This window comes from Onychomys torridus, chromosome 4, assembly GCF_903995425.1.
Source record: "Onychomys torridus chromosome 4, mOncTor1.1, whole genome shotgun sequence".
Lineage (NCBI taxonomy): Eukaryota > Metazoa > Chordata > Mammalia > Rodentia > Cricetidae > Onychomys > Onychomys torridus.
In genome coordinates, this window is record NC_050446.1 from 62,349,489 (window position 1) to 62,374,981 (window position 25,493).

At 40.9% G+C, this 25,493-nt stretch overlaps 1 protein-coding gene and 1 pseudogene across 2 annotated transcripts; both read left to right on the plus strand.

The window, feature by feature from the left end:
• The first annotated feature begins 7,903 nt into the window (after nucleotides 1-7,903).
• Nucleotides 7,904-8,717, plus strand: LOC118581771 (annotated as a pseudogene).
• A 4,200-nt stretch (nucleotides 8,718-12,917) lies between these two features.
• On the plus strand, nucleotides 12,918-20,088 carry LOC118582875 (olfactory receptor 5M9). Of its 2 annotated transcripts, XM_036186014.1 has the most exons (2): nucleotides 12,951-13,853; nucleotides 20,065-20,088. In XM_036186014.1, exons 1-2 carry the CDS (start codon nucleotides 12,951-12,953, stop codon nucleotides 20,086-20,088), a joined length of 927 nt encoding a protein of 308 aa, XP_036041907.1. The 2 variants fall into 2 exon arrangements, with proteins under 2 accessions (XP_036041906.1, XP_036041907.1); XM_036186013.1 differs by lacking the exon at nucleotides 20,065-20,088 and having other exon boundaries at nucleotides 12,918-13,930.
• The last annotated feature ends 5,405 nt before the right edge of the window (nucleotides 20,089-25,493 follow it).

Consider the following 25,493-nt stretch of genomic DNA (forward strand, 5'->3'; position numbering starts at 1 on the left):
ATGAAATGGCTGAACAGGATGTTATAACTAGATCCCAGAATGGAGATGAAGATCAAGATTGAGAAAGTAAACAAACAAACAAACAAACAAACAAAAAACCCACTGTAACATGAATCTTAAAAGGTCTTATTAATAAGAACCTGGAGCCAGGTATTGGGGTGAATGTTGAAACTTCAGAGAGACAAAACAGGCCACAGCTAACCTCACCTTGTCAATCCCTCAGCTGGTCTTGTTTCCTCAGACTGGAAGCTTCTGAGTCCTCATCTGGAATGAATCTCAGCTGAACTGCTTCTAAAAGCCTAAAAGCTTAAACAGCTCTAGTTCCTGGTTCTCATGCCTTATATACCTTTCTGCTTTCTGCCATCATTTTCTGGGATTAAAGGTGTGTGTCACCATGCCTGGCTGTTTCCAGTGTGGCTTTGAACTCACAGAGATACAGACCAATCTCTGCCTTTGGAATGCTAGGATTAAAGGTGTGTGTATCACCATTTTCTGGCCTTTATTTCTAGTGGCTGTTCTGTTCGCTGACCCCAGATAAATTTATTAGGGTGCACAATATTTTCGGGAACACACTATCACCACAACCTACAAATGAGTTTGGGGACATTTTCTGCTTATTTTGTAGTGAAGATATTGGTGCTTTTATAGATATAAAATGCAAATTTGAAAACTAAGATTCAAGAAAAAGAATATGATTTCACATGAGTTAATCATTAGAAAATTATAAAATTAAGAAAGATAGGAACTTTGAAGAAATTATATAGGCATATAAATTAGGATACATGTAAATGTTTAAAATAGATTATAGTATAATTTGATAAGTATTTTTTGTTTTGCTTGTTATAAGTTAAGAATTAGTCTTTTAGATTCTAATTATCTGGCAATAGTGACTATGAGGAAATATTAAAGGTTTCTCCTTTGTTTCCCTAGTTACATTTTGTCTACTTGCTCCAGGAACTGTGATCATTAAATTTTATGATTATGACTTTTTAAAGATTTTTTGATTCGTGTTGGGAAAATAGCTACAGATTAGATATTTTTTGAAATGCAAATATAGACTGATGTAATCATTGTTGTAAGATATAAAAATAAATTCTGTGGCCTGTTGGAGCTGGTTTTCAGGTTCCTTGGGCTTTACCCAGCAGGTCCGTATAGAGGATGATTAGGACCACGGGCCTGAGTGCAGGTGTCTGAGATGGTCTGCACTTGGCTGTGCTGGGGGAGGACTTTTGCTCCACCTCTTGGCGTCTCTATAAATACCCTGGGGCAAAGAGAGTCAAGGCCCATTGGAAAAGGTTCCGGGCTCTCTTAAGGCTATCCTTTACTTTCTATCTGTTTATGTCTGCAATATAAATCCTTCTACCTAATATTTCCTGCTGCCCACACTTAAGAAAACTCTGGGGAGCTATGGGGTTGGTGGGTAAACTCCCCACATTGGCCCTGGGAAGAGGGAGATATACATAATATATTCTCTCCTATACACTAACTCCCAAGCACAGTAAAAAATAAAATATTACTAGAGGCTCAGAAAAAGATTCAAACTGCTGTCCTGTACAACTTCTTTATATCACCTATTATGTTCACGATTATCAAGTCCTGATCACTGCTAGAGCTGGTCCCCAGCAGCTTCCCTAACAAGAACAGTTGTGGGGTGCTTTCCAAGCCCTTTGGTAGTGTGTTTTATATCTCTGTGCACACATTTAGCTGTGAATTTCTGTTTAAACTGTATAATGCTGATTAACAGAAATATTAGCAGGATATTCTTTACTGACACAGGAAAGTAACAATATCCTCAGTCTCAAAGAGAGCCTTTTACACATTTTGCAAAGACCTTGAACAAGTACAAAACAGATTAAGCTTTGCCTACAGAATATACACAAAGACTAATTCCTGGGTGTAGTTTATTGCTAAATCAAGGCCAGGCTGTTTATATCAAGACATAGGCCTTGCAGTAGTTCCTTTTCTACACACATCTTGTAACTTATAATTGCCCTGAGGTTGGCAGAGAGAGCAGCAGTGGTAGTATGGAGAGAGATGGCTGTGCAGAGCTTTGTGAGAGCTCCTGCAGAATATGCATGAAGTGTGTGTGTGTGTGTGTGTGTGTGTGTGTGTGTGTGTGTGTGTGTGCACGCCTATGCTGAGGGACAGATGAAGGAGAATCCTGAGAGAAGTGTGCGGGAGTGAAGAGTGAATAATGTAGAACTATGTGTGTGTAAGCATGAGAGAGAGAAAGAGCTGCTGCTACTTAGAGGAGCTATGCCTGGGAACTGTGGAAAGTGCTCTATGGTGAGAGATGCTTAGCTGTGGCTGTGTGGAGATTTGTAACTGTGTGGAGGCAAGGAAGATGAAGCTGTATAAAAATAGATATAGAAGAGAAGTGTATGTAAAAGATAGATGTGTAGACATGTGAAAACAGATGTAATGGTGCATCAAGATGTATGGTCATATGTACATAAAGAAAGACATTTAGCTGAGCTGCATGTATAGAATGTAGCAATGTGGAGATATGTAGCCGAGTGGAGACAGAGTCAAAGACCATTCTGAAGATGCAGTAAAAGAGAAAGTTAACATCAGAGAGCATGTGTTTTCTTATTTCACCAGTCAGATAGATAGAAGCTTATTTCTAAATACCCTCAGATAGGAAAGGTCTAGCCTTCGCCACTTTGGTGGATTTTCTTTCATTACCCTGGAGGTTTCCTTGGAGCAGCCTTTCCCTAAGGCCACCGATAATTGACAGTTCAGAAATCTTTTACACGACTGGAATTTACAAAGCCTATTGTTAAAAAACTATGTAATTTGGTCTGATTTTTACAAATAAATAAGTTCTGTTGAAAGATTAGAGGTTATTTCAAAATGTTTAGATACATTGTTATCTTTAGAACCAAATTCCCTGATTCTGGATTTTTGATCTTATTAATATTATGAGTTATCAATTATAAGCAGCTTTAATTAACTGTGTAATAGGTGAGGTTTTATTCTCAAATGTGTATTACTTCAATAAATACATTTTATTTTAGAAAGCAAGGTGTCACACTACTGTGTTTTTATTGTACTCATTTGTCATGTCATGTGCTAATTTTATTGATAATCTTTTCCTTTATTCCATTACAATGCAGTTTGCAACCACAAAATATCTACTTTATGTGGTGATATTGTGTTCTCCAATATATTGTGCACTCTAATAAATTGATCTGGGGTCAGAGAACAGAACAGCCACTAGACAGACAATAAAGACCAGAAAATGGTGGCACACACACACTCACCTTTAATCCCAGCAATCCAGAGGCAGAGGTCCATCTAGATCTCTGTGAGTTCAAAGCCACACTGGAAACAGCCAGGTGTGGTAACAAGAACCTTTAATTCCAGGAAGTGATGGCAGGAAGAAGAAAGGTATTTAAGGCATGAGGATGAGGGACTAGAGCTGGTTAAGCTTTTAGGCTTTTGAGCAGCAGTTCAGCTGAGACACATTCAGATGAGGACACAGAGGCTGCCAGTCTAAGAAAACAGGATCAGCTGAGGAACTGGCAAGGTAAGGAAGCTGTGGCTTGTTCTGCTTCTCTGATCTTTCAGCATTCAACCCAATACCTGGCTCCAGGTTTGTTTTTGTTAATAAGACCCTTTAAGATTCGTGCTACAACTTTATCTTAACACCCAATTTTTGTTAGCTATATCTTGACTTTAGATGATAAAACTTAATCATTTTTAAAAGACAGAAATTTCCATAACTTTTATAAGTTAAGTATATTTGAATAATAGTTAAATATCATACACACTACTTGGACATCTGAATTCTATTCATTAGTTTTGTTTTCTATTCAACAATCATATTGTTTGAAGCAAGATGTTCAGTCTACTGTCATATCACTTTGAAGGCAGATTATGTCTGAAATGAAGTGATCCTAGTTAGGCTTGAATAATGTTATTTCATTGAACTTGAAATTCTCTGAAAGAAGCTATTTATGTGTTTAACAACCTTCAATAACCACATCATATACTCTGTGTGAAGAGGCCTAGTGTGTGCTAACCACAACAGTGAGCCGGTCATCTATCACTACTCTCCATGGAACACGGCTTAGGGAGTAGGTTTGCTAATCACACTAGTGAGCCCATCACCTACTATATATGCTATGTGTTCTGTTTAAAGGTTATTTGTTTTCTTCCTGTGTGCATAACAAATGTATATTTTCAAAGATTATATTGACTTACCATTCTTTATTTTCCTTGTCTCATTGGTGCTTTGGTTAAAAAAAAAAAAAAGCTATTTCTGATGTAGGGTTCTAGACTCATATATGTAATCTGTACAATCACATTTTCACTTTAGTGAGAAAGGACAGGTGGATAGACAGTTGTATACTAGTGTAAGCCTAGTCATAGTTTCTTAGAGTTTACTCTGAATTATATCTTTTATTTTTGTTGATCTAAAAGTTGCATAAACACACATTTCCTTGAGTCTGCAGGAGAATGCTGTGAACCATATGGTGAGAAGGGGGATTATAAGATCTCTTTCATGACCTCCTTAGCTTGGCTTAGTTTCTAGCCAGTTTTCCTTATCTTAATTTATCCTGTCTACCTTTTGCCTCTGGACTTTTCCCATTCTCTTACTTCTGTAATTCTTACTCTTACTTCATGGCTTAGTGTGGTGGTATTGTGTTTTCAAAATATTATGCCCTCTAATAAATTTATCTGGGGTCAGAGAACAGGACGGCTACAATATTAAACATAGAAGTTAGGCAGTGGTAGCATATGCCTTTAATCCCAGCACTTGGGAAGCAGAGCCAGGCAGATCTCTGTGAATTCAAGGTGACATTGGAAATAGCCAGGCATGGTGACTCACACCTTTAATCCCTGGGAGTGATGGCAGAAACCAGAAAGATATAAAGGCATGAAGACCAGAAAGTAGCAGCATTTGGCTGGTTAAGTGTTTAGGCTTCTTAGTAACAATTCAGCTGAGATTCATTTGGATGAGGACTCAGAAGCTTGCAATCCGAGGAAACAGGATCAGCTGAGGAACTGGCGAGGTGAGGAAGCTGTGGCTTGTTCTGCTTCTCTGATTATCCAGCATTCACCCCAATACCTGGACTGAGGTTTGATTTTATTAATAAGAACTGTCAAGATTCCTGTACAGCTTACTGTTTGTGTAGCTCAGTGGCTGGCCCTGATGTCATCCCCTTCTCTGGCTCCTTCTCCACTTTCCCAGATGTCTCCCTCTATATATTCTCTCTGCCTGCCAGCCCCGCCTATCCTTTCTCCTGCCTTGCTATTGGCCAGTTCTTTATTAGAACATCAGTGTTTTACACAGGCACAGTCACACAGCTTCACAGAGTTCAACAAATGCAACACAAACAAAAGTGACACCCTTAAAATAATATTCTACTACAACTCTTCCTCATCTGTGGAAGGGAATTAAAGGCAGCTCCTTGATTCTAGTCCCTGAAACCTCTAGCGCTAAGATTCATGAAGATCCATGCAGTCATTTGTTCTTTAGAAATTTCTCAGGCTCATATCCAGTTATAATAAGAGAACTAATACAAAAACCATCAAAACAGCAGAATCTTGGGGGCAGGGTATACTTGTGTTAAAGTGATGAAAAAATAATGAGTTATTTCTCACTCTAGAGATACACTTCCCCTGAGCCATTCCTGAGGGAAATATGTAACTGTTCCTTGTTTTCCTCCACAAACATTTAAGAGAGGATTCTCTTGAAAGTTTCCAAGTTCTCTCAGGTTTACAGTATGTACCAAGATGTTCTGCATCTCCCTATGTAGCACACAGGTTTTCAGTTGGCTTAAAAACATTCTATCAGATGAAGCTTGTGCCTTACTTTTTATCTAATTGTATTATTTACTTTTATGATCCCATTTCCAGTGTATATGTATATATGAGACATAGAGACAAAAGAATGGTAGGATTTGGGGCTGGAGAGATGGCTCAGAGGTTAAGAGCAGTGAATGCTCTTCCAGAGGTCCTGAGTTCAATTCCCAGCAACTACATGGTGGCTCACAAACCATCTGCAATTAGATCTGGCACCCTCTTCTGTATATATAATAAATAAAATAAATTAAAAAAAGAATGGTAGGATTTCAATATAAATTATATTTGATTATTATATATTCTTATTAGAATGCATTTAGTAATTAATAAATGTTCCCTGCATGCTCATTATTTGTTAAAGGATTGATCAATTGTTAAGAGATTACATAGGTTTCCATATTTGTAAATGTACAATCATTAATATATGATCATTATTGTTGGTCATATTATGTGACATAAAGCAAGGGACAGACTATGAATATGGTTATCACATATTGAACATTAGATAAATCTAGACAGAAATGAAGCAAGCTTCAAATATACCCACATCCATAAGTATTGGGTCTTGAATTCAACCAAGATGCAACAATAGAAACAGAAATATTAACTGGGATATTAAATATTACTTTATGCCCAATTTATGAAAACATATTCACATAGATTACTTAACTTGGAATAGAATGTTAGGATAAGGGAATGCTAATATATACATTTTTTTAAAGTTTAGATTACAGCTAATCTTCCACATGCCCTGCAAATAACTGGCCTCCTACTTCACTGCAGTGCTTAAAATTTGGGGGGTTATATGGATCCAAAACAGGAATTTCTCTATTTGAGTTTATTATCCACCAATTGGGACACCATCACTCAGGATATTTTAAAAAACACTAGCTTTTTGGAAGGGTTGACAATACCACCATCTGTACTTTATTTTTTTTTTCATGTGTGTTACATGTATCTTGGTACCACATAATCGGCTTAGATTTTACAAATAAGAATTTAACTGCTGCAAATTTTAGTGATATTTGTATAGGAATGCAGTTAACTGCATGAATTATCATATGAAGCCTTCTGTATGATCAGATACACTAATAATTCTTTTTCAACTATGAGTATGAGAAAAAGATTTTCAGTTCTCACTAGATAGACTTGAATTGTATATTGTACAGAAACTGAATTTTCACTGATGTTTTTGTGTGTGAGGGTATGTCTCTCTCTGTGTGTGTGTGTGTGTGTGTGTGTGTGTGTTTCTGTGTTTGTGGTGTTTGTGTGTGTGTGTGTGTGTGTGTGTGTGTGTGTGTGTGTGTGTGTATGTTTGTTCCGGCCAAAGGAAAATATCTGCTATTGTTCTTTCGCAGGTACTATGTATCATTTTTTTGAGACAGTGTTTGACGTGTGGAATTGAAGCTCAGTGATTTGACTACACAGCCTGAACAGAGAGTCCAAGCAGTTCTCTTATCTCCATCTCTTCAGTATACTTATCATCTTGCCCATCTTTTTACCTCAGATCCAGGGATCAACTAAGGTCTACATGCTTGCAAAGTAAGCACGTTACCAATAAAACAACCTTCTAAGTTCTTGTTAATTGACTTTAGTGGAATAGTTCTCTATGTACACATGTATCAAGTTTTGAGTGACATAGGAAGGATAGCTATTCTGGAACTATTTTCCACATAATTTCTCATAGCATAATTTTAGCATTAAGGACAAATATCTCTATGAATCTAAAAGAACTTACAGGTTTTGAATTTTTGTCTGATGGAAGAATACTTACAAAATTGTCTTAGTAATGCCTAACATCACAGAAAGCATAATGGTTTTCTTAGGAAAATATGATGTAAAATATCTACAAAAAGTACAGATGATATATTCTGTATATTCTGCATACATGAATAAATTCTCAAATCCCCAAAGAATGGAATTTTCTCAAAGTATTCTCAAAGTAGCGTCAACTGTTTTTCTATGTCTTCATTAATTTTACATGTTAAGGATTATATTCTAAGTTAATATAGTATTTTTATATGATACAACATTTAGCTAATTTATTTCATTTTAGTTCTACAGATACTTATAACTCATATGAAGTGAGAAGATGCTCAACTTCACAGATGTGACTGAATTTTTCCTTTTGGGCTTAACCAGCCAAAAGGAACTGCAAGTTCTCTTTGTCATTTTTCTCTTGGTCTATATTGTCACTATGGTGCGCAACATTGGCATGATGATATTAATTAAGATCAGTCCACAGCTTAGCAGCCCAATGTATTTTTTTCCTCAGCCATTTGACATTTATTGGTGTGTAGTTTTCTTCCAACATCACTCCTAAAATGCTTGAAAACTTGCTGTCAAAGACAAAAACAATTTCCTATGCTGGCTGTTTGGTACAGTGCTTCTTCTTCATTGCCCTTGTGCATGTGGAAATCTTCATTCTTTCTGTGATGGCCTTTGAGAGGTACATGGCAGTTGGGAAGCCCCTGCTCTATGGCAGCAAAATGTCAAGGGTGGTCTGCATTCGACTCATTTCTTTTCCCTGCATATATGGGTTTCTGACTATTCTAGCTGCAACATTATGGACTTACGGCTTGTACTTCTGTGGGAAAACAGAGATCAACCACTTCTACTGTACAGATCTACCTCTCATCAAGATGGCCTGTGCAGGGTGTTTTGTGAAAGAGTATACAATGCTCTTCCTTGCAGGCATTAACTTCACATATTCCTTGATTGTAGTCATCACCTCCTACCTGTTCATTCTCATTGCCTTTCTCAGAATGCGCTCAGCCAAAGGCAGGCACAAGGCACTTTCTACCTGTGGGTCTGACCTCACAGCAGTTGGCATTTTTATGGTTATTATCTCAAACATGAGAACAGGAACCCTAAGACTCTTTATGGGTAGAAAGGAAAAAAAATAACGCATGTAAATTAGAGAAAAATGAAATGGATTGAGAAATACTGATGAATGCGCTGAAAAATCCACTAAAGTGCATACAATAATTGAAATGACAAAGTGTTGAATTCATAGTTCACTTTGTTCAATGTTAATATGATATGCTTTGCTGGAACTAGAATGTACTCTTCCTTCTTATTTAAATGTATATCATGTGAGTCTATAAATTTTTTTATACATTTAGAAATCGATTTTGGGAGACATGAAATATTTAAGTTATGATCTTAACGAGAACACGACTCTGTTTTCCTTTCTTATGCTTATGTGATTGTTTTCTTTTGCAGATCCTTTAAACCTGAAGGCGAGATTCATTCAATTACTATGATTTTTAAAATGAAAACATGGCTTTTTAAAAATGCTCTTTCAGTTATTTTTAGACATGATAGATTTCTCATTGTTTTCCCATGCTTCCAATTGTAATATTCATGTGGTCACATATTCCACTTTTCATATTTCTTCTCCTGAACTATGTTTAGACTGACTGAAGGGAAGGTAGAATTGAAGAGTCTATGTGTCCCTGTAAAGTATGTTCTCTTGAAAAACATAGCAAATTAAACTGACATTCCTCTCAAATATTTTGTTTATCAGTGTATATGATATAGTACCACCATATTTTAGCTGATTTTTGCATTTGAAAGAAAAATTATTCAGGGTGATCTGTGTCTTAACAATTATAATGGAATCTGTCAAATGATGATGTATGTTCTTATGTATTCACTTATAAAGTACATGGTATGCAGACAATTTAGCAACTTATTCTATTAAAATTAATTTTCTTATAAATTAATTTTGCTTTGGTATAGAAAAAGTATGGCTAAACAAGTATTTTATTGCTTTTTTATCTTTATTTTCTTGTGCTATTATATATTGAATTATAATTTTTTTGGTGCAAAGGTGTTCCTACAATGGAAAATTTTGCCTGCATACAATTCTATCCTCAACTTAGCTGACCAAATTGATGTAGAACATACCTTAGAGTTGATGGACAGTATTCTTTTCTTCAGCTTGTCAGTGTCTATACTGGGTTTAACGATAGTCTCTCATAGTTATTTTACATATGCATATTTTCTTCCATCTGAGGATAATACTAATCTCAATACCATAAAGGAAATCAGATACTGAAAATCTGTTAAAAGGGATCACACAAATAATTATATATTTTTCATTTTTTTATATGTAATTGGTGTTGAGAGAGATGATTATCCCATTCTGTCTGAGATCATCACATCCACACTATGAAAAGTTTTTGTAATCTTTATAAGTATGACTATCAAAGTTAGAAAAAGATATTTGTACAAATTTAGATAAAGTAGTAGAAGTATGGTTTTGATTGCAGATGTGCTTCATTTCTGAGTTCATTTCCTAATTTGCTGTATACTTGTATTTCTATCCATTTGCCCAAATTCTGCCAAGTAACTGACATTTTGCACCCCATCCCCTTTGATATCTGAAATTGACACAAAGATGCATCTGGCATGCACTGTGGAAGTCATCTATCATCACACAGATATTTTGGATCTGCAAGTGACAGTTCGTGAAGGAAAGTGGACAGAACCATGTGCCAGCAGGAAAGAAATGAGATGATGTCAGGAATGCTGACCGCAGTTTTGAGAACTCTTACTCTATCAAGTTTATTTGACTTCCACCCAGGAGATCTTGCTAGTGTTTCAGCCACCATTTCTTTCATAATTATTTTGGTAGTACCTTTGGGAGATTACCTCAGTGTTCTTAATGAGCAACACTATACCATAAATATTGAGAAATTACCATTTTCTGTTCTCTTCCTCCTTCAAGGTAGGTCTGTATGTTTTAGGATAGTTGCAATGTAAACTGGTAGTTGGATACAGTAACTCTAGGTGCCACACTGAAAGAAAAATTAATACCATTTTCACTGTCTTATTTGTTATCAAAGGAATTGTTGAACTGGTTTTTAAAAATATAAGCATAAATGGACTTGGGAATTTATTGGAGTAACTAATCCAGTTATATATAATTTTGTTGTTTATCTTTATGAGTAAAGTACAATGTTAGTACAAATTTTCTTATCTGTAAATGACACATTCTACCATTTTGTAGATGATACTCATTTATGTGATAAATTGGTGTTTTCACAGAAGTCACTTGTTGTCTGATCATATGTCTGAGAGTTCACCAGAATTTAGGGCAGAATAAAGAAATGATGGCACTTGGTCTCTGAAGCCTAGACATCTCTGGGGTTACAGAAACCCAAATTAATTCTTTTAAACTTAAGTGAAAACCGAATGGTTTGTTTCTCCCTTGAAGAATAATCAATAATAAATTTCAATTAAAATTAAAATGTTATTAGGCTAAGTTATCAAATGAGTTTGAAAGGAGTCTATTAAAAATACAAAAGACGTACTAAATTAATTGCTTAGCAACATGATCCTGCCAGCTAGCTGACCTCTGACCCAAGGAGAGCTTCTTAATCTCTAAATGCTGCCATTCCCTCATTTATAAAACAGACATGCAGACAGAAAACTATCTATACACCGGTCATGAAAAATAATTTACTATTTATACAAATATTCTAAACCTGGAACTGTGTCACTAGACATTGTATGTGTGAAAATATATATAGTAGGTAGTTTAAGGAATTCCACTATCAAAATAACCCCTGTTACTAGAGAGCTGTAATTACATGTACTGAAAGAGCTCACATTTGATCATTACTGAACAAACCAAGTTAGTTTTAGTGTACATTTCTTTGGTTTTTTTGAGGCAGGGTTTCTCTGTGTAGCTTTGGTGCTTGTCCTGGATCTAGCTCTGTAGACCAGGCTGGCCTCGAACTCACAGAGATCTGCCTGACTCTGTCTCCTGAGTGCTGGGGTTAAAGGTGTGCACCACCACCACTTGGCCTTAATGCACATTTCTTAAATGTCATGGTGCTGTAGTTTATATATTTCATATGTAAAACTTGCATACTATTTACAAGTACTGCCAAATTGAATCCTAATGAGAAAATATGAATTATTTACTTTAAATCAAGGTTTTTTTACATAGGAAAGTTCATGACTTTACCTGAATGTTATAAACTGAGGGAAACTTAGGCTGTACTAAGGATATCTGTATATTCTCAATGCAGCTTCACTGATAAATATTAATTTGTATATGAACATTTTACAATATGTTTTCTATACCAAAACCATCAAATTTCTGTGCTCCTCAAAATCAGAATAGAATTGAATTAATTCTGATTTTGTTATTCATGCTGAAGTTATAGATTTTACAAAATCTACAATGAAGAAATATTTGCATAATAGTTTCCCTAAGAGGTAATATTCAACTCTTTTTTTTAATTTATTCATCTCTCATAAAATACATCTTGACCACAGTTTCCCCTTCCTCCTATTGTAAGAGATTTTCACATGAGTAGTATACATTAAAACTAATTTGTAAAATACCCCCAAATACTGAACTAACAGAAATTCATTAAAGTTTGTGTGACTACATATCAATTTTCATTATATGATTGAGTTTTTAGGATAAGACATGCTAAATAAGAAATAATCATGCAGTAAAGTGTGGGGCGTTTACCCACCAACCCCCAGCTCCCCAGAGTTTTCTTGAGTGTAAGCAGCAGGAAATATTAGATAGAAGGATTTAGAGTGCAAAGATAAACAGATAAAAAATAAAGGATAGCCTGGAGAGGGCCTGGAACCTATTCCAACAGGCCCCTCTGCCCCAGGGTATTTATAGAGACCCCCAAGGGGGTGGAGCAAAAGACCTCCCCCAGCATAGCAGGTGCAGACCATTTCAGACCCCTGCACTCAGGCCTTGGCCCTAATCATCCTCTATGTGGACCTGCTGGGTAAAGCCACGAGGAACCCGAAAACGGGCTCCCACAGTAAAGCATCACTATGGAAAACTGGATCTTCTGAGTTTCTGCAGCTTTTATCGTTCTAACAATTTCTAGCATTTAAAATTTCTTCACAACAGATTAGTTACCAGTCTACCCTGTAGAAGATTTGAAAATTCACAAGCTTTTCTGTTACACGATCAAACAAACCATTTTACATATAGTATATTTAATTCCAACATTAGGCATATGAAAAAAAACCCTGCAACATTTTACAAAGTGTATACCAAGGATAAAAAAATTAAATAGAACTTTTAAGAATAAAAATGTATTCATAAATATGTTTTTCTTTCCAGGAAGCATAGACTTTGTATTAAGGCAATGCCAAATTTTACAGATGTGACAGAATTCCTCCTTGTGGGCTTGACAAGGCGTCAGGAACTCCAGGTCCTCTTCTTTGTGGTGTTCCTGGTGGTTTACATGGTCACTCTGCTGGGCAACACTGGTATGATAATTCTGATCAGTGTCAGCCCTCAGCTTCAGAGTCCTATGTACTTTTTTCTAAGTCATTTGTCCTTTGTGGATGTGTTGTTTTCCTCCAATGTTACCCCCAAAATGCTGGAAAACTTAGTATCAGAAACAAAAACCATTTCCTACGTGGGGTGTCTGATACAGTGCTACTTTTTCATTGCCCTCGTCCATGTGGAGGTCTATATTCTGGCTGTGATGGCCTTCGACCGCTACATGGCCATCTGCAACCCTTTGCTCTATGGCAGCAAGATGTCCAGGGCTGTCTGTGTCCGCCTCATTTCTGTGCCTTACATCTACGGGTTCTCTGTGAGTCTTATCTGCACTCTCTGGACGTATGGTTTATATTTCTGTGGAAATTTTGAAATCAACCACTTCTATTGTGCTGATCCTCCTCTTATCAAGATTGCCTGTGGAGGAGTGCATATCAAAGAGTATACGATGATTGTTATTGCCGGAATTAACTTCACATATTCCCTGTCAGTGGTTCTCATCTCTTACACGCTCATTGTAGTCGCTGTGTTGCGCATGCGGTCTGCTGATGGCAGGAAAAAGGCGTTCTCTACCTGTGGATCACACCTGACAGCTGTTTCCATGTTTTACGGAACCCTTATATTCATGTATCTCAGAAGGCCAACAGAGGAGTCTGTGGAACAGGGAAAGATGGTGGCTGTGTTTTATACCACTGTGATTCCCATGCTGAACCCCATGATATACAGTCTCAGGAATAAAGATGTGAAGGAAGCAGTCAGCAAGGCAATAGCCAAGGCAAACTTAAGAAAATGACATTGAAGTAGATATTTTATAAGCCTGTTAATTCAAATGTATGTGACTAAGCATACAATTTCTAGCTTGAAAATCTTTCTATAAACAACCCTTGTACAAATCCAGTTTCCCACGGTGGTGCTTTACAGCATGAATGTCCCTTATTAAGCGTGTTTTCTCTTAAATACTCATATGAAAATGTATATGATTTAAGATCTTGTGTTAATTCAATTATTGGAGATATTTGCAAATAAGTTTGGTTAACAAGTATTAAAGTACAAGTCCCTTACTAGAGTTGAATGTTACCTCTTAAGGCTTTTGTTAACCATGTCTGTCTTCACTATAGAATTCCTATAAAATCTACAGTTCCATCAGGAATAGCAGAACTCACTTATCTCCAAGGAGTTTGTAAACTTGACGATCTTGATATACAAAGGATATTATAAAATGTTCATATGCAAATGAAATTTTAGCCCAGAAACTATATTGAGGCTATGCAAATATCATACATTGTGTACTCCAGTGGTGTCACCAATGATCCCCTTCCTTCTTCAATGAATCAGCTCCTGTGAAGAAGCAAGCAAATCTAATAACACACACGCACACGTGTGTGCACCCATACATTATAAAAATTAAGAAGGTAACTTCTTGGAAAAGAGAAAGGTATCAGAGGAAGAGGGAGGGACATGTGAGGTAATAATGGAGGTGAAAGTGATTAAAATTCATACACATTTGTGAAATCATCAAGGAATCAAAAGAACTGTCACTGAAATGGCTGTGTTAGGTCAAGATATGAGTTCATGTATTATCCACACCCTAACTTCTGTCTTGCTATATATCATTGCATTTAAAGATGAATCTTTTATTACACATAGGATACCCAATACTTCCTTCTACTGATTATCATATTCTGGCTCATGTTATGTCTTTGAGTTTTATCACTTACTTCTTTGAGCTATTGAGGCTCTCCAATGGTTAGATTAGTACTTTGAGAAGACAGTTGAATGGATGGTTGATATTTAAGATGGTGATTAATGAAGTTGGCTGGGACACATGTAAAAATAAATTCTAAAATATAAAACTGTAATTTAGCTATCTTTTATGGTTTGAATCATAAATTCGACAAAATCCATATGCAAAAGACTTTGCTATCAACTGTTGGTATTGTAAGAGGTGACAAAAACTTAGGGCATGGACCCGGATGGAAGAAGTCCATTACTAAGGTGTGCCTTGGAAGGGGACATTTTGAGCCCAGTGCTTCCTCAACCTACTTGCAGCCTTCCCACCATGATGTTCTGACCTGCTACAGGCTCACAGAAATGTGCCCAAAGAATCATGCACTAAGACCTCTGAGATTGTGAGCCTAAATACATTGTTCCTTCTTTAGGTTGACTTTATTATTTTGAAAAATTGAAAATTAATATAGTCAATGTATCTTACTTCATTCCATGTGTTCATTATGAGTGAGTTCTGGTAATACAACTATTCTTGTAGCCATGTCTTTCACTTAATTGAGACTTCCATGCTTGCCTATACTGTGAAAATGACAATTTTCATATTTTAATGGATGAATAAGATTTTATTGCTTCACATATACCAGTATGATGTATTCATTCATTGATGGACACTTAGTTTATTAATTCCTTGCCTTTAAAACTGGGAAGAGAGCTGAAATAATTAAGCATATTGATGTTATTTCTCTTGAGTCTGTGACTAACTGTAGGATTGCTGGGTCATATAGTTGTCCAATAAAGTCGCCTTAGCAATGCATTTCTTTTGTGGGGGGGTGGGAGTGGGGTTTCGAGACAGGGGTTTCTAGTTGTAGTTTTGGTGCCTGTCCTGGATCTCGAACTCGAGTCCTGTAGACTGGAACACTATGCTACAGTACGCGACGCTACGGTAAGGTATGGTACGCTACGGACGCTACAGAAAGGTACAGAACGCTACGGTCCGGTCCGGTCCGGTCCAGTCCGGTACTGTGTGGTTCGGAAGGGTACGGTGGGCTGGGCTGTAGACAGCTGTGGGCTGTGGGCGCGCTCGCTGAGCTGAGCTGAGCTTCTGCTGAAGCTGTGGCCAGCCGGTGGGAGGGAGGCACAGGGGAGGAGGTTGAGCCAAGTCTCCAGCGAAGTCACTTCAGCCCGACGGTCTCCAACCCGCGGCCACCAGAGCCTACAGCTAGAGCGGGGACCTCGGCTGTAGCCGCTCTTTTCCCATTGGTCAACCGGATGGGCGAGGTCTCCCACCCTGGCTTCTTATTGGCAGGTGGCGCTGTTATTCCTCGGATGTCCGCGCCCTGCCACCGCCCCTGTCCGTGTCGCGCGGTGATTGGCCACGCGGGTCGCGGGTCCGGGTTCGAGTGGCTCTGAAGGCACTCTGGCAAGTGCGCCTTAGGCGCAAAGTTTCAGGCTTGTGCTGCTTGGGTAGATGGTGTAGCTGGGACGCTTCTCAACTTCTTCCCGAGTGGGACTGACCTTCCTAGGGAGCTGCGGGACAGTCGCGGGGCAAAACTCCCTGGTCACAGCCCTATGGTCGTGCTCCGGTTCCTCGTCCTCCAGCAAGGTGCTACGTGCACCCCAGGATGGGACCGCGTGTGCAGCGACCCGATCCCTATCCCCGGGTCAGGGCTTCAGTGAGGAGACCAGCCGGCCTCCTAATGCGCTCTGCGAGGACGTGGCTGGGACACGGGAGAGAGCCCGGTTGGGGGAAACGTTGTGTCACCCTCGGGAGCCGCCTTGCTCCTCCCGAGGGTCCCGAGCGTGCCCTAGTCCCGCACTCGTTGCTCCCGGGCTCCGCGCAGCGCTGGCCCCCATCCACAACCGCTTGGGCTCTTTGGGGTGCACGGTGACTGTGGTTAGTCTAAACCCGGGACACACAAACCTAGGAACCCAGGAGGGCATCACTAACTCGGCCATGGACCCAGAGATCCAAGTCTGTGAGCCAGAGGCCTGGGGGCACAGTTCCAGCGCCGCAGAACCTCTGGCTGCTTCCAGAGCTGAAGTGAGCCTGGCCTTACCAGAAGTAGGGGTAAGCAGATGTGCTAGAGAGAACTTTGAAGGAAGAAGTGAATGCTACAAAGGTGGGGTGCAGTGGCCTTTTTAGAGGGGGTGGGCGTGAAGGTGAGATTGGGTCCAAATTCAGCCCCCAACTTCACTGAGCTGAGCTTTCTGAGAATATGTCCCTAGAGTTTTTAAATGGGACGTGATTTCTTTTAATAGACTGTCCCAGCATGGAGGAATCTGAAGAGACTTAATGTCTCAGCTAGTGTAAAATGCCTCCTATGGCGACGCGGTTAGGGGTGCCTGTGCCTGGCCTTGAATGACTCTCCATTTGTCTCCATCTCCCCCCACCCCCATTCTGCTCATCCTTCAGCCAGGCAGGCACCCACAACTGGTAAACACTCGCTGTCTTTGGAACCACCACCCCATGGTCCTATCAGAATGCCAAACTCCCTCCCGCACTGCACCTGCAGTGGGAATCTCGCAGCTTACTCTTCCATAGTATTCCCTGTGGCCTTCAACTCTGAGAAAAGGAGTTGATCTTACCCAGGGCCAGTTAGGCTTTCATAACATGCCCTGAGTAAGGGTTTCTTTCCCCGGTGTCTGGTATCTGGGTGGCACTTGGGACATCTATTTACTTTTATTGGCTTTTTGCACTGGGCTATTTGCTCTGATCACTAGTGGAGTGAGTGTATTTGAGGAGGGTTAGTGCCTGCAGCCGTTCATATTTGTTACCTCTAGAAGTGAAGTATGCGGTAACTCTGTGGAGGCTCCCACTGCTGGCAGCATAGTGGCCTGAGAAGAAAGGGCGCTCAGTGGATCTGATTCACGCATGCTGAGAACTTCTCTTTCCTCCACATCTGCTCCTCCCTCTGCAAACAGCTCAGCCTGCCACGCAAGTGCTGGAGTCATAAACCTAGATTCTATACTTCCTAGCCCCTTCAGTCCAGCCAGAGCTGTGATAGCTTTTCCCCAACAAGTCTTATAGCTGCCCTCTCCAAGGCTAAGTCTATCTCTATCATCTATTTCTTGGGCCAATATGGGAGCCCCTGACAGGTCCCTGGCTTCCAGTTCTGCTCCAGCCTTCTTCCAATCCTTCCCCTTTCTCTAAGGCAGACTCCCAGCAATGTGGGTCTGATCGGGTGATTCCCATACAGACAGCATCCTTAAACACCCTGCAGTGGTTTTCTCTACTTTTGAGATACAGACTTCGAATGTGAAGGGACCCAAAGTTCTGCAGGGCCCACTCTTGGACACTTGACTCTCCACTTCACCCTTCTTTCCACCATACTGTTTTTGTTGTTGTTTGGTTGGTTTGGTTTTTGTTTTTTGGTTTTTGTTTTCCCAGCCCTCACACCTATCCTGTTCCCTCCTGTGCCTGGGTCATCCCTTAGAACATCTCTTGTCCCAGCTCTCAACCCCGCCCCCCTCCCGCCCCCCATCCCTGTATTATCCACAAATCATTGTTTCCTCGCAGGAGCCACATGCCCCTGTCTTCTTTATTACCACATGTTTCCACTTTTGATCGTATACTCCATGGGATCAGGGATTATGCCTACCTTGTCGTGGTGTTCCCCTCTGCTGTGAGGTTATCACATAGTGTCTGGTGGCGGAAGGATGTCACAGAGCTTTATGAATGAGTGAGGCTCTGCAGTGGGGGTTGTGGAATTGAATGGAATTGACTTAGGAGTCTGTGATTGCAACAACTGGCCAAATTTTATCTAAATTGTCCTTTAGGAATCTTGTAAAATGGCAACATTGTTCCACTCTTTAAGAGGCAATTCTAAAGGCACAGTTGTTTGTTACATATATTCTGAGTAGGCAGGGTCCTTCAGGGGCTGCCCTCTAAACTCTCTATGTAGGCAAGGATGACCTTGGATATCTGATCCTCCTGTCTCTACCTCCTTGCCTGGGCCTAGCCATCTTCAACCAGGTCCTGGGTCCTGTTCTCAGTGTTTGGCACACAGTAGGTGTCTAATGACTGCTGATAATAGCCTTCACTGGCCTGGCAGATGTCTGCGGACAGTGGTTCATTAACCATGGTCCATTCCCAGAGCCCACTCAGAGAGCACCCTCAGATCTCTACCTAGTTAGTCTCAGCTTCCCCCAACCCCAGAATCTCATGAAGTCCATATTGTCCTCAAACTTACCATGTAGTCAAGGATGACCCTGAACTTCTGATCTGCCTGCCTCCACCTCTGTAGTGCAGGGATTACAGACATTCAACACCACACCTAGTTTTATGGGGTACTGGGGGCCAAGCCCACAGCCTTGTGCATGCTAGGCAAACATTCTATCAACTGAGCTACAGCCCTAGTGCTTTTAGTAGGATCAGTAGGATCTGGAACTGAGGTCTTCCTTTCTCTCTGGAAGCCCCTCCTTCTCTACTTGAGTTCTCTCTATGAAGGAGGGGATGGGGAGGGGCAGGACTGAGCAGGATCAGCCTGTTGAGAAAGGACGATGGATGGGTTTTGTCCATGGCTATTTTTCTCTCCATAAGATGAAGCTGGTGGCCAAGCATCTGCCCCGTCCCCCTGCATATTGGCTTATGAAAATTTTATGGCCCTTTGTGACAAGTACAATGTCCTCTAGTTTTCAGGTGAGACGCTGCAGTTCACAGTCAGATTCAGTGACTTCCCAGGCAGCCTAGCTCGAGTCCAGGCTGACTTATGTACTGTCACTTTTTTTTTTTTAATTTTGGAATTAATGTTTTACGGCCTTCTAAAGCAAACAAAAAGGGATCCAATGAGACAGGTCAGCACTTCACATGGCTTCCGTCCTGTGGGCAGGACAAAGGTACTTGTATCATGGAGAGAGATCTGCATATTATGTCAGTGGTCCTCATTCCAGAGGTTTTCAACCACAAAGCCAGAGCCTTTCATCTTCCAACCCCTGGCTGCCCATCATCCAACATCAGCTTTGCCGTTTATGGCCTGTTTCACCTGTATTCCTCCCCACCCACGGCCAACAAGTTGCTTTGAAGTAAACCGGAACATTCTGTCACTTCCTTGACTCACTAGACTGCGGGTACATCTAAAAACAAGGATTTGTGTATGTTGTGTGAGTGTATAGCATTTGTGTTCCCCTGTGTGTGAACACCAGAGGAAGACTCCAGCTGTACTTCCTCAGGTACCATATCCAGCTTTAAATAAAAAGAAAGAAAGAAAGAAATGCTTTAGATTTGTAGACGTTGAAGAATTCCCGAGCAACTCTCACACAAGGTCCTTTAATATCTCACAGAGCCAAGGTCCATTTGTCAAAAAGAGAACATCAACATTGGTGGCTGGAGAGATGGCTCATCAGTTAGGAGTGCTTGCTGGCCCTGCAGAGGACCCAAGTTCCGGGTCCCAGCACCTGTGTTAGGTGGGTGGCTCACATAGCCTGTAACTTCAGCTCCAGGGGAATCTTATACCCTTTTCTGGCTCCTATGGGTGCCCATACATGTGTGGCACACAAAAAATTAAAATAAATCAATAGGTGGGTGAAGTGGTGCCTGTCTTTAATCCCAACCACTTGAGAGGTAGAGGCAGGTGGATCTCTTCTAGTTTGTGGCCAACCTGGTCTACAGAGTGAGTGCCAGACTATTTAGGATTACAAGTCTCACACAAATGGATGGAGGTCTGTAGAGAACCAAGGTTTGGTTCCCAGCATCCACCTGGTGGCTGACAGCTATCTGTAACTCTACTTCCAGGCAACTTAGTGCCCTCTTCTGACCTCTGCCAGCACCACACAGACACACATGTGCACACACAATATCCAGGCAAAACATCACACACATAAAAGTAAAGCCGAACCATGTGGTGGTGGCGCACACCTTTAATCCCAGCACTTGGAAGAGGCAGAGGAAGGAGGATCTCTGTGACTTTGAGATCACTCTGGTCTACAAAGTGAGTTCCAGGACAGTTAAGGCTGTTACACAGAGAAACCCTGTCTTGAAACCACTCACTGCCAAAAGTAAAATGTTAAAAAAAAATAAATAAATAAAATTAAAAACCAAAAATCTATTTAATTTGTGAATAATAAAATAAATAATATTAGATAAAAATCAGCACACTCCAGGCTGAATTGTACTTTGCTATATTAATGTCTCTTGGTTTCTAGGGTTGCAGGTTGCTTTTGGATGGCATGTCCTTTTCGTATCCTTTGGTCTGAGTTTCTCACACTTTTCTTCAATTTTTGACCTCCACAGTGTTGGGAAGAATAGCTGGGATATTTTATTGCGTATCTTAGGTTTGGGTGTACCTAGTGCATTCCGCATGGGTGGATAGAGCTGCAGGCTTTGAGGGAAGCATGCTCCAGAAGTGAATGTCCTCCACAGTGCAGCTTGTTACAGGGGTTTGAAAACTGGGGGCTGGAAAGGTGGCTCAGCAGTTAGAGAGCATACACATAGTCTTCTAGAGGACCTGAGTTTGGATTATTCAATTGTTACTGGCACCCTCATCAGGGACTGCCTATAGCTGCAGATCCAGGGTGTCTGATGCTATGCCCTCTTCTGGCCTCCAGAGCGAAACCACACACACACACACACACACACACACACACACACACACACACACTTAAAAATTAAAAAAAAATTAAATCTTTAAAAAATTAATTAAAATTGATGGGCAGTGGTGGCACATGAGGCAGGCGGATCTCTGTGAGTTCAAGGCCAGCCTGGTCTACAGATCGAGATCCAGGACAGGCATCAAAACTACCCAGAGAAACCCTGTCTCAAAACAAACAAACAAACAAACAAACAAACAAACAAAAAAACCCCAAAACCAAATTAATTAAAATTAGTGTTAATGTGAGTACAATATTCCCCACACCACATCAGCCTAACCCCCACTCTTTATTTTATTTTATTTCTTTTGAGATGGTTTCTGTGTAGTTGTAGTTGTCCTGGAATTCATGTGGTAGACTAGACTGGTTTCAGAGATCCACCTACCTTTGCCTCCGCCTCCTGAGTGCTAGGATCAAAGGAGTTAAAGGTGTATACCATTGCCACCACCACCCACCCAGCTTTTTTTTTTTTTTTTTTTTTTTTGGACAAGGCTTGATGTAGCCCAGGCTGGCCTTGAACTTGCTGTATGCCTGAGAATCTGAGAATGACTTTGACTGAACTCCAGATCCTCCTGTTTTCACCTCAGGGCTGGGGTTACAGGCGTGTGCTGTCATGACACACTCATTATTCTTTTTTAAAAAATATTTTCTTATTTATAAGTCTTTGTGTAAATATGCACACATGTGTGCAGTTGTCCCTTGGAGCTAGAATTACAGACAGCTGTAAGCTGTGTGACATGGATGCTGGGGACAGAACTCAGGTCCTTTGAAAGATCAACAAAAGTTCTAACTGCTAAGCTGTTTCTCCAGTCTCTCATTATTTATATTTTCTTTTCCTTTTTAAAAGACCTACTTATTTTATTTTATAGGTATGCGTGTTTGCTCACATGTGTGTCTATGCACCATGTGTGTGCCTGGTGCCCTTGAGTTCAGACGAGGTTGTCAGATCCCCTGGAACTAGAAAAACGGATAGTGATTCCACCACGTGGAATATGGATTGTGAGGCACCATGTGGGTACTGGGGATCAAACCTGAGTCCTCTGCAAGAGCAACAGCATCTTAACCACTGAGCCATCTCTCCAGCCCTCATTATTTCTTAACATCATGAGTCACGTCACATTTCCTGATTGTTAACTGCTTTTTGAAATTGTTGATTTGTTTGAATCACACTCCCTGTCAGTCCCACTGTTGCTCAAATGCCTTCCCTGTGAGAGATGGGAACAAAGCCTACCCCTGCTCCTAAAGCCCCAAAGACAAACAGAGGTGTGATTCCACCAGAGTTCACTCTGGGGAACCAATAAGTGTGTGAGGCTGACTTCCAGAGCATGGGCAGCTCTGAAGCTGCCACACTGGAAGATCTGTACCCGGCATGGATGAGTGCCTTCCCCATGGCTGTGGAGGTGGGGCTTCCTCCCCTCATCTTTCCCCATCTATCCCCCCTAATCTGAGGCCATGTGCAATGAGGACAGAGCTGCATGTGACTGTTGGGAGGAGCAGTGACTGGACACACCGGTCCCTGCTGTTCCTTCTGTAATGTCCACACTCAGCCCTGAGGGTCTTCTTCAGGTAGTCAGAACTGATCTGATGACGGTGGTGGCAGCTTGGCTGGGAGGATAGTCCTGTATGATACCCACATACCACAGTCTTGTGTGATGGCTTTGGAGATGGGATCTGCTTGTGTAGGCACACTCCCCCCCCCACAACCTCCTGAAGAGTGATTTGCCTGTATAGTATGTGGTAACTTTCATGTTCCTTCGTCTTACTGATTCTCTCTCTCTCCTCTCCTCATATATGTTGCAGAAACTGGGATATTTCTCTTGTAGAATTCCCTTCATAAAGATATGGCTGGTTGCATCTCTGTGGTGTTGTTTGGCCTGTTCCTAGGTCCTGTTTTTTTTTTTTTTTGTTGTTGTTTTGTTTTGTTTTGTTTTGTTTTGTTTTTACGCCTTGCTTTTAAATGCTATTCCACATTTCTAGCAAAAGAGGACAGCTCGCCTCCCAGGAGCCTCTGAGACCTGCCTGTCTTTCTTCTCCCTACTCTTCTGTTTTCAGTTTCTTTAAAAAAAAAAAATAGTTTGAAACTGGGCATCATGACACATGCTTTTTGATCTCAGCACTTGGGAGGCAGAGGCAGGCATATCTCTGTGAGTTCAAGGCAAGCCTGGTCTAAATAGTGAGTTGTAAGACAGCCAGATCTACATAGTGAGACCCTGTCTCTGAGAGAAAAAGGTCTAGATATACATTGGGAGACTGGAGAAATGCCCCAATGGTTAAGAGTGTGGGCTGCTCTTAAAGAGAACCTGAGTTCTATTCCCAGCACCCATGTCAGGTGACTTAAGACAGCCTGTAGACACTGCTCCAGGAGATCTGACACCTCTGGCCCCCATTGGCACCTACACTCATGTACACATACCTGCACACAGACACACAGCATTAAAATTAAAAATAAAACTTTATCTGGGTAGTGGTGGTGCACACCTTCAATCCCGGCACTCGGGAGGCAGAGCCAGGTGGATATCTGTAGTTCGAGGCCAGCCTGGTCTACAGAGCAAGATCCAGGAAAATCTCAAATCTACACAGAGAAACCCTGTCTCGAAAAACCATAAATAAATAAATAAATAAATAACTTTAATATATATGTATACATATACATATACATATATGTGTGTGTGTGTGTGTGTGTGTGTGTGTGTGTGTGTGTGTGTATGCATGTATCTTAATCATATTCAGCCCCATTTCCCCCTCCCACTCACCCTGGACCCCACCAGACATGTTCCTCTCCCATCTTCATAGTCTCTTTTTATTTTAAAATAACTGAGGTGGTTTTTTTGTTTGTTTGTTTGTTTTTCGGTTTTTTGTTTGTTTTTGTTTTTTTTAATAACTGAGTTAGTGCTGCCAGCACGTAAATGGTTGTGGGGCATTTCTCTGGGGTGACCAGAGCCACATTCTTAAAGGACTCTCCATCCCCAGGAGTAATTAGCTGCTAATAGCTTCTTGTTAAGGGTGAGGCCTCATGAGCGCCTCCTTCAACCATACCCGCATGTTGACTGGCTTGGTCTCATGTCAGTATGTACCCACAGCCGCTGTGCTCGTGAGTGTGGCAGCTGTGTGTCCAGAAGACAGCATCTCGCAGCATTCTGCTCCGTCTGTGGAGCCCCTGTGTTCTTCTCCAGCCCCTTCCATAATGTTCCCTTCTCCTTTGCCTCAGCGCCCCTCCCCCAACTATTTTCCCCTTTCCCCTCTTCAGACTCAGATACTGATTTGGCAAGTTGGGGCCCCAGAACAGAAAACAAGTACATAGGCCTCTTCCTGTATGTCCTTCCATCTGCTCAGAATCACAGTTGTTGGTTTGTGTACTCCTCCACCCATGGTTTTTGTTTTTTAAATTTTCTCTCTCTCTCTCTCTCTCTCTCTCTCTCTCTCTCTCTCTCTCTCTTTTCTTTCTTTCTTTCTTTCTTTTTTTTTTTCTAGATAGGGTTTCTTTCTGTAGCTTTGGAGGCTGTCCTGGAACTCGCTTTGTAGACCAGGCTGGCCTCAAACTCACAGAGATCCAGCTGCCTCTGCCTCCCGAGTGCTGGGATTACAGGTGTGCACCACCACCACCCGGCTCTATTTGTCTCTTTTTTTACATGAATGGATGTTTTGTCTGCATGTATGTCTTTGCACTGTGTATGTGCCTAGTACTCATGGAAGCCAGAAGAGGACATTAGGTCCTTTGGGACTGGAGTTACAGACAGTTATGATTTGCCATATGGTTGCTGGGACTAAAACCCTGGTGGTCTGGAAGAACAGCTAGTGCTCTTAACCACTGAACCATCTCTCCAGCCTGGTTTGCTCACTTCTTTAGTGTTCTTGCTCTTTCAGAAATCTCACTTACCTGCTCAGACGCCTGGGGGTCAGAGCATATGCTGTGTGGTGGGCTGGGAGATGACCTGAACTAATAGGCCCAGGCTGCCTGAGGGATTCAGAGAGGCTTCGGGTGGCAAATGACACCCCTCACATCAAAGTTGAGAGGTTGATGTGGGCTGAATCATGTGGCTGTGAGCCTATTTCGCATATAGCTTGGAATGAACTTCTAGAATCCTTTTTA

Coding starts and splice junctions, on each gene's coding strand:
- LOC118582875 (XM_036186013.1), top strand. CDS start 12,951: ATGCCAAATTTTACAGATGTGACAGAATTCCTCCTTGTGGGCTTGACA.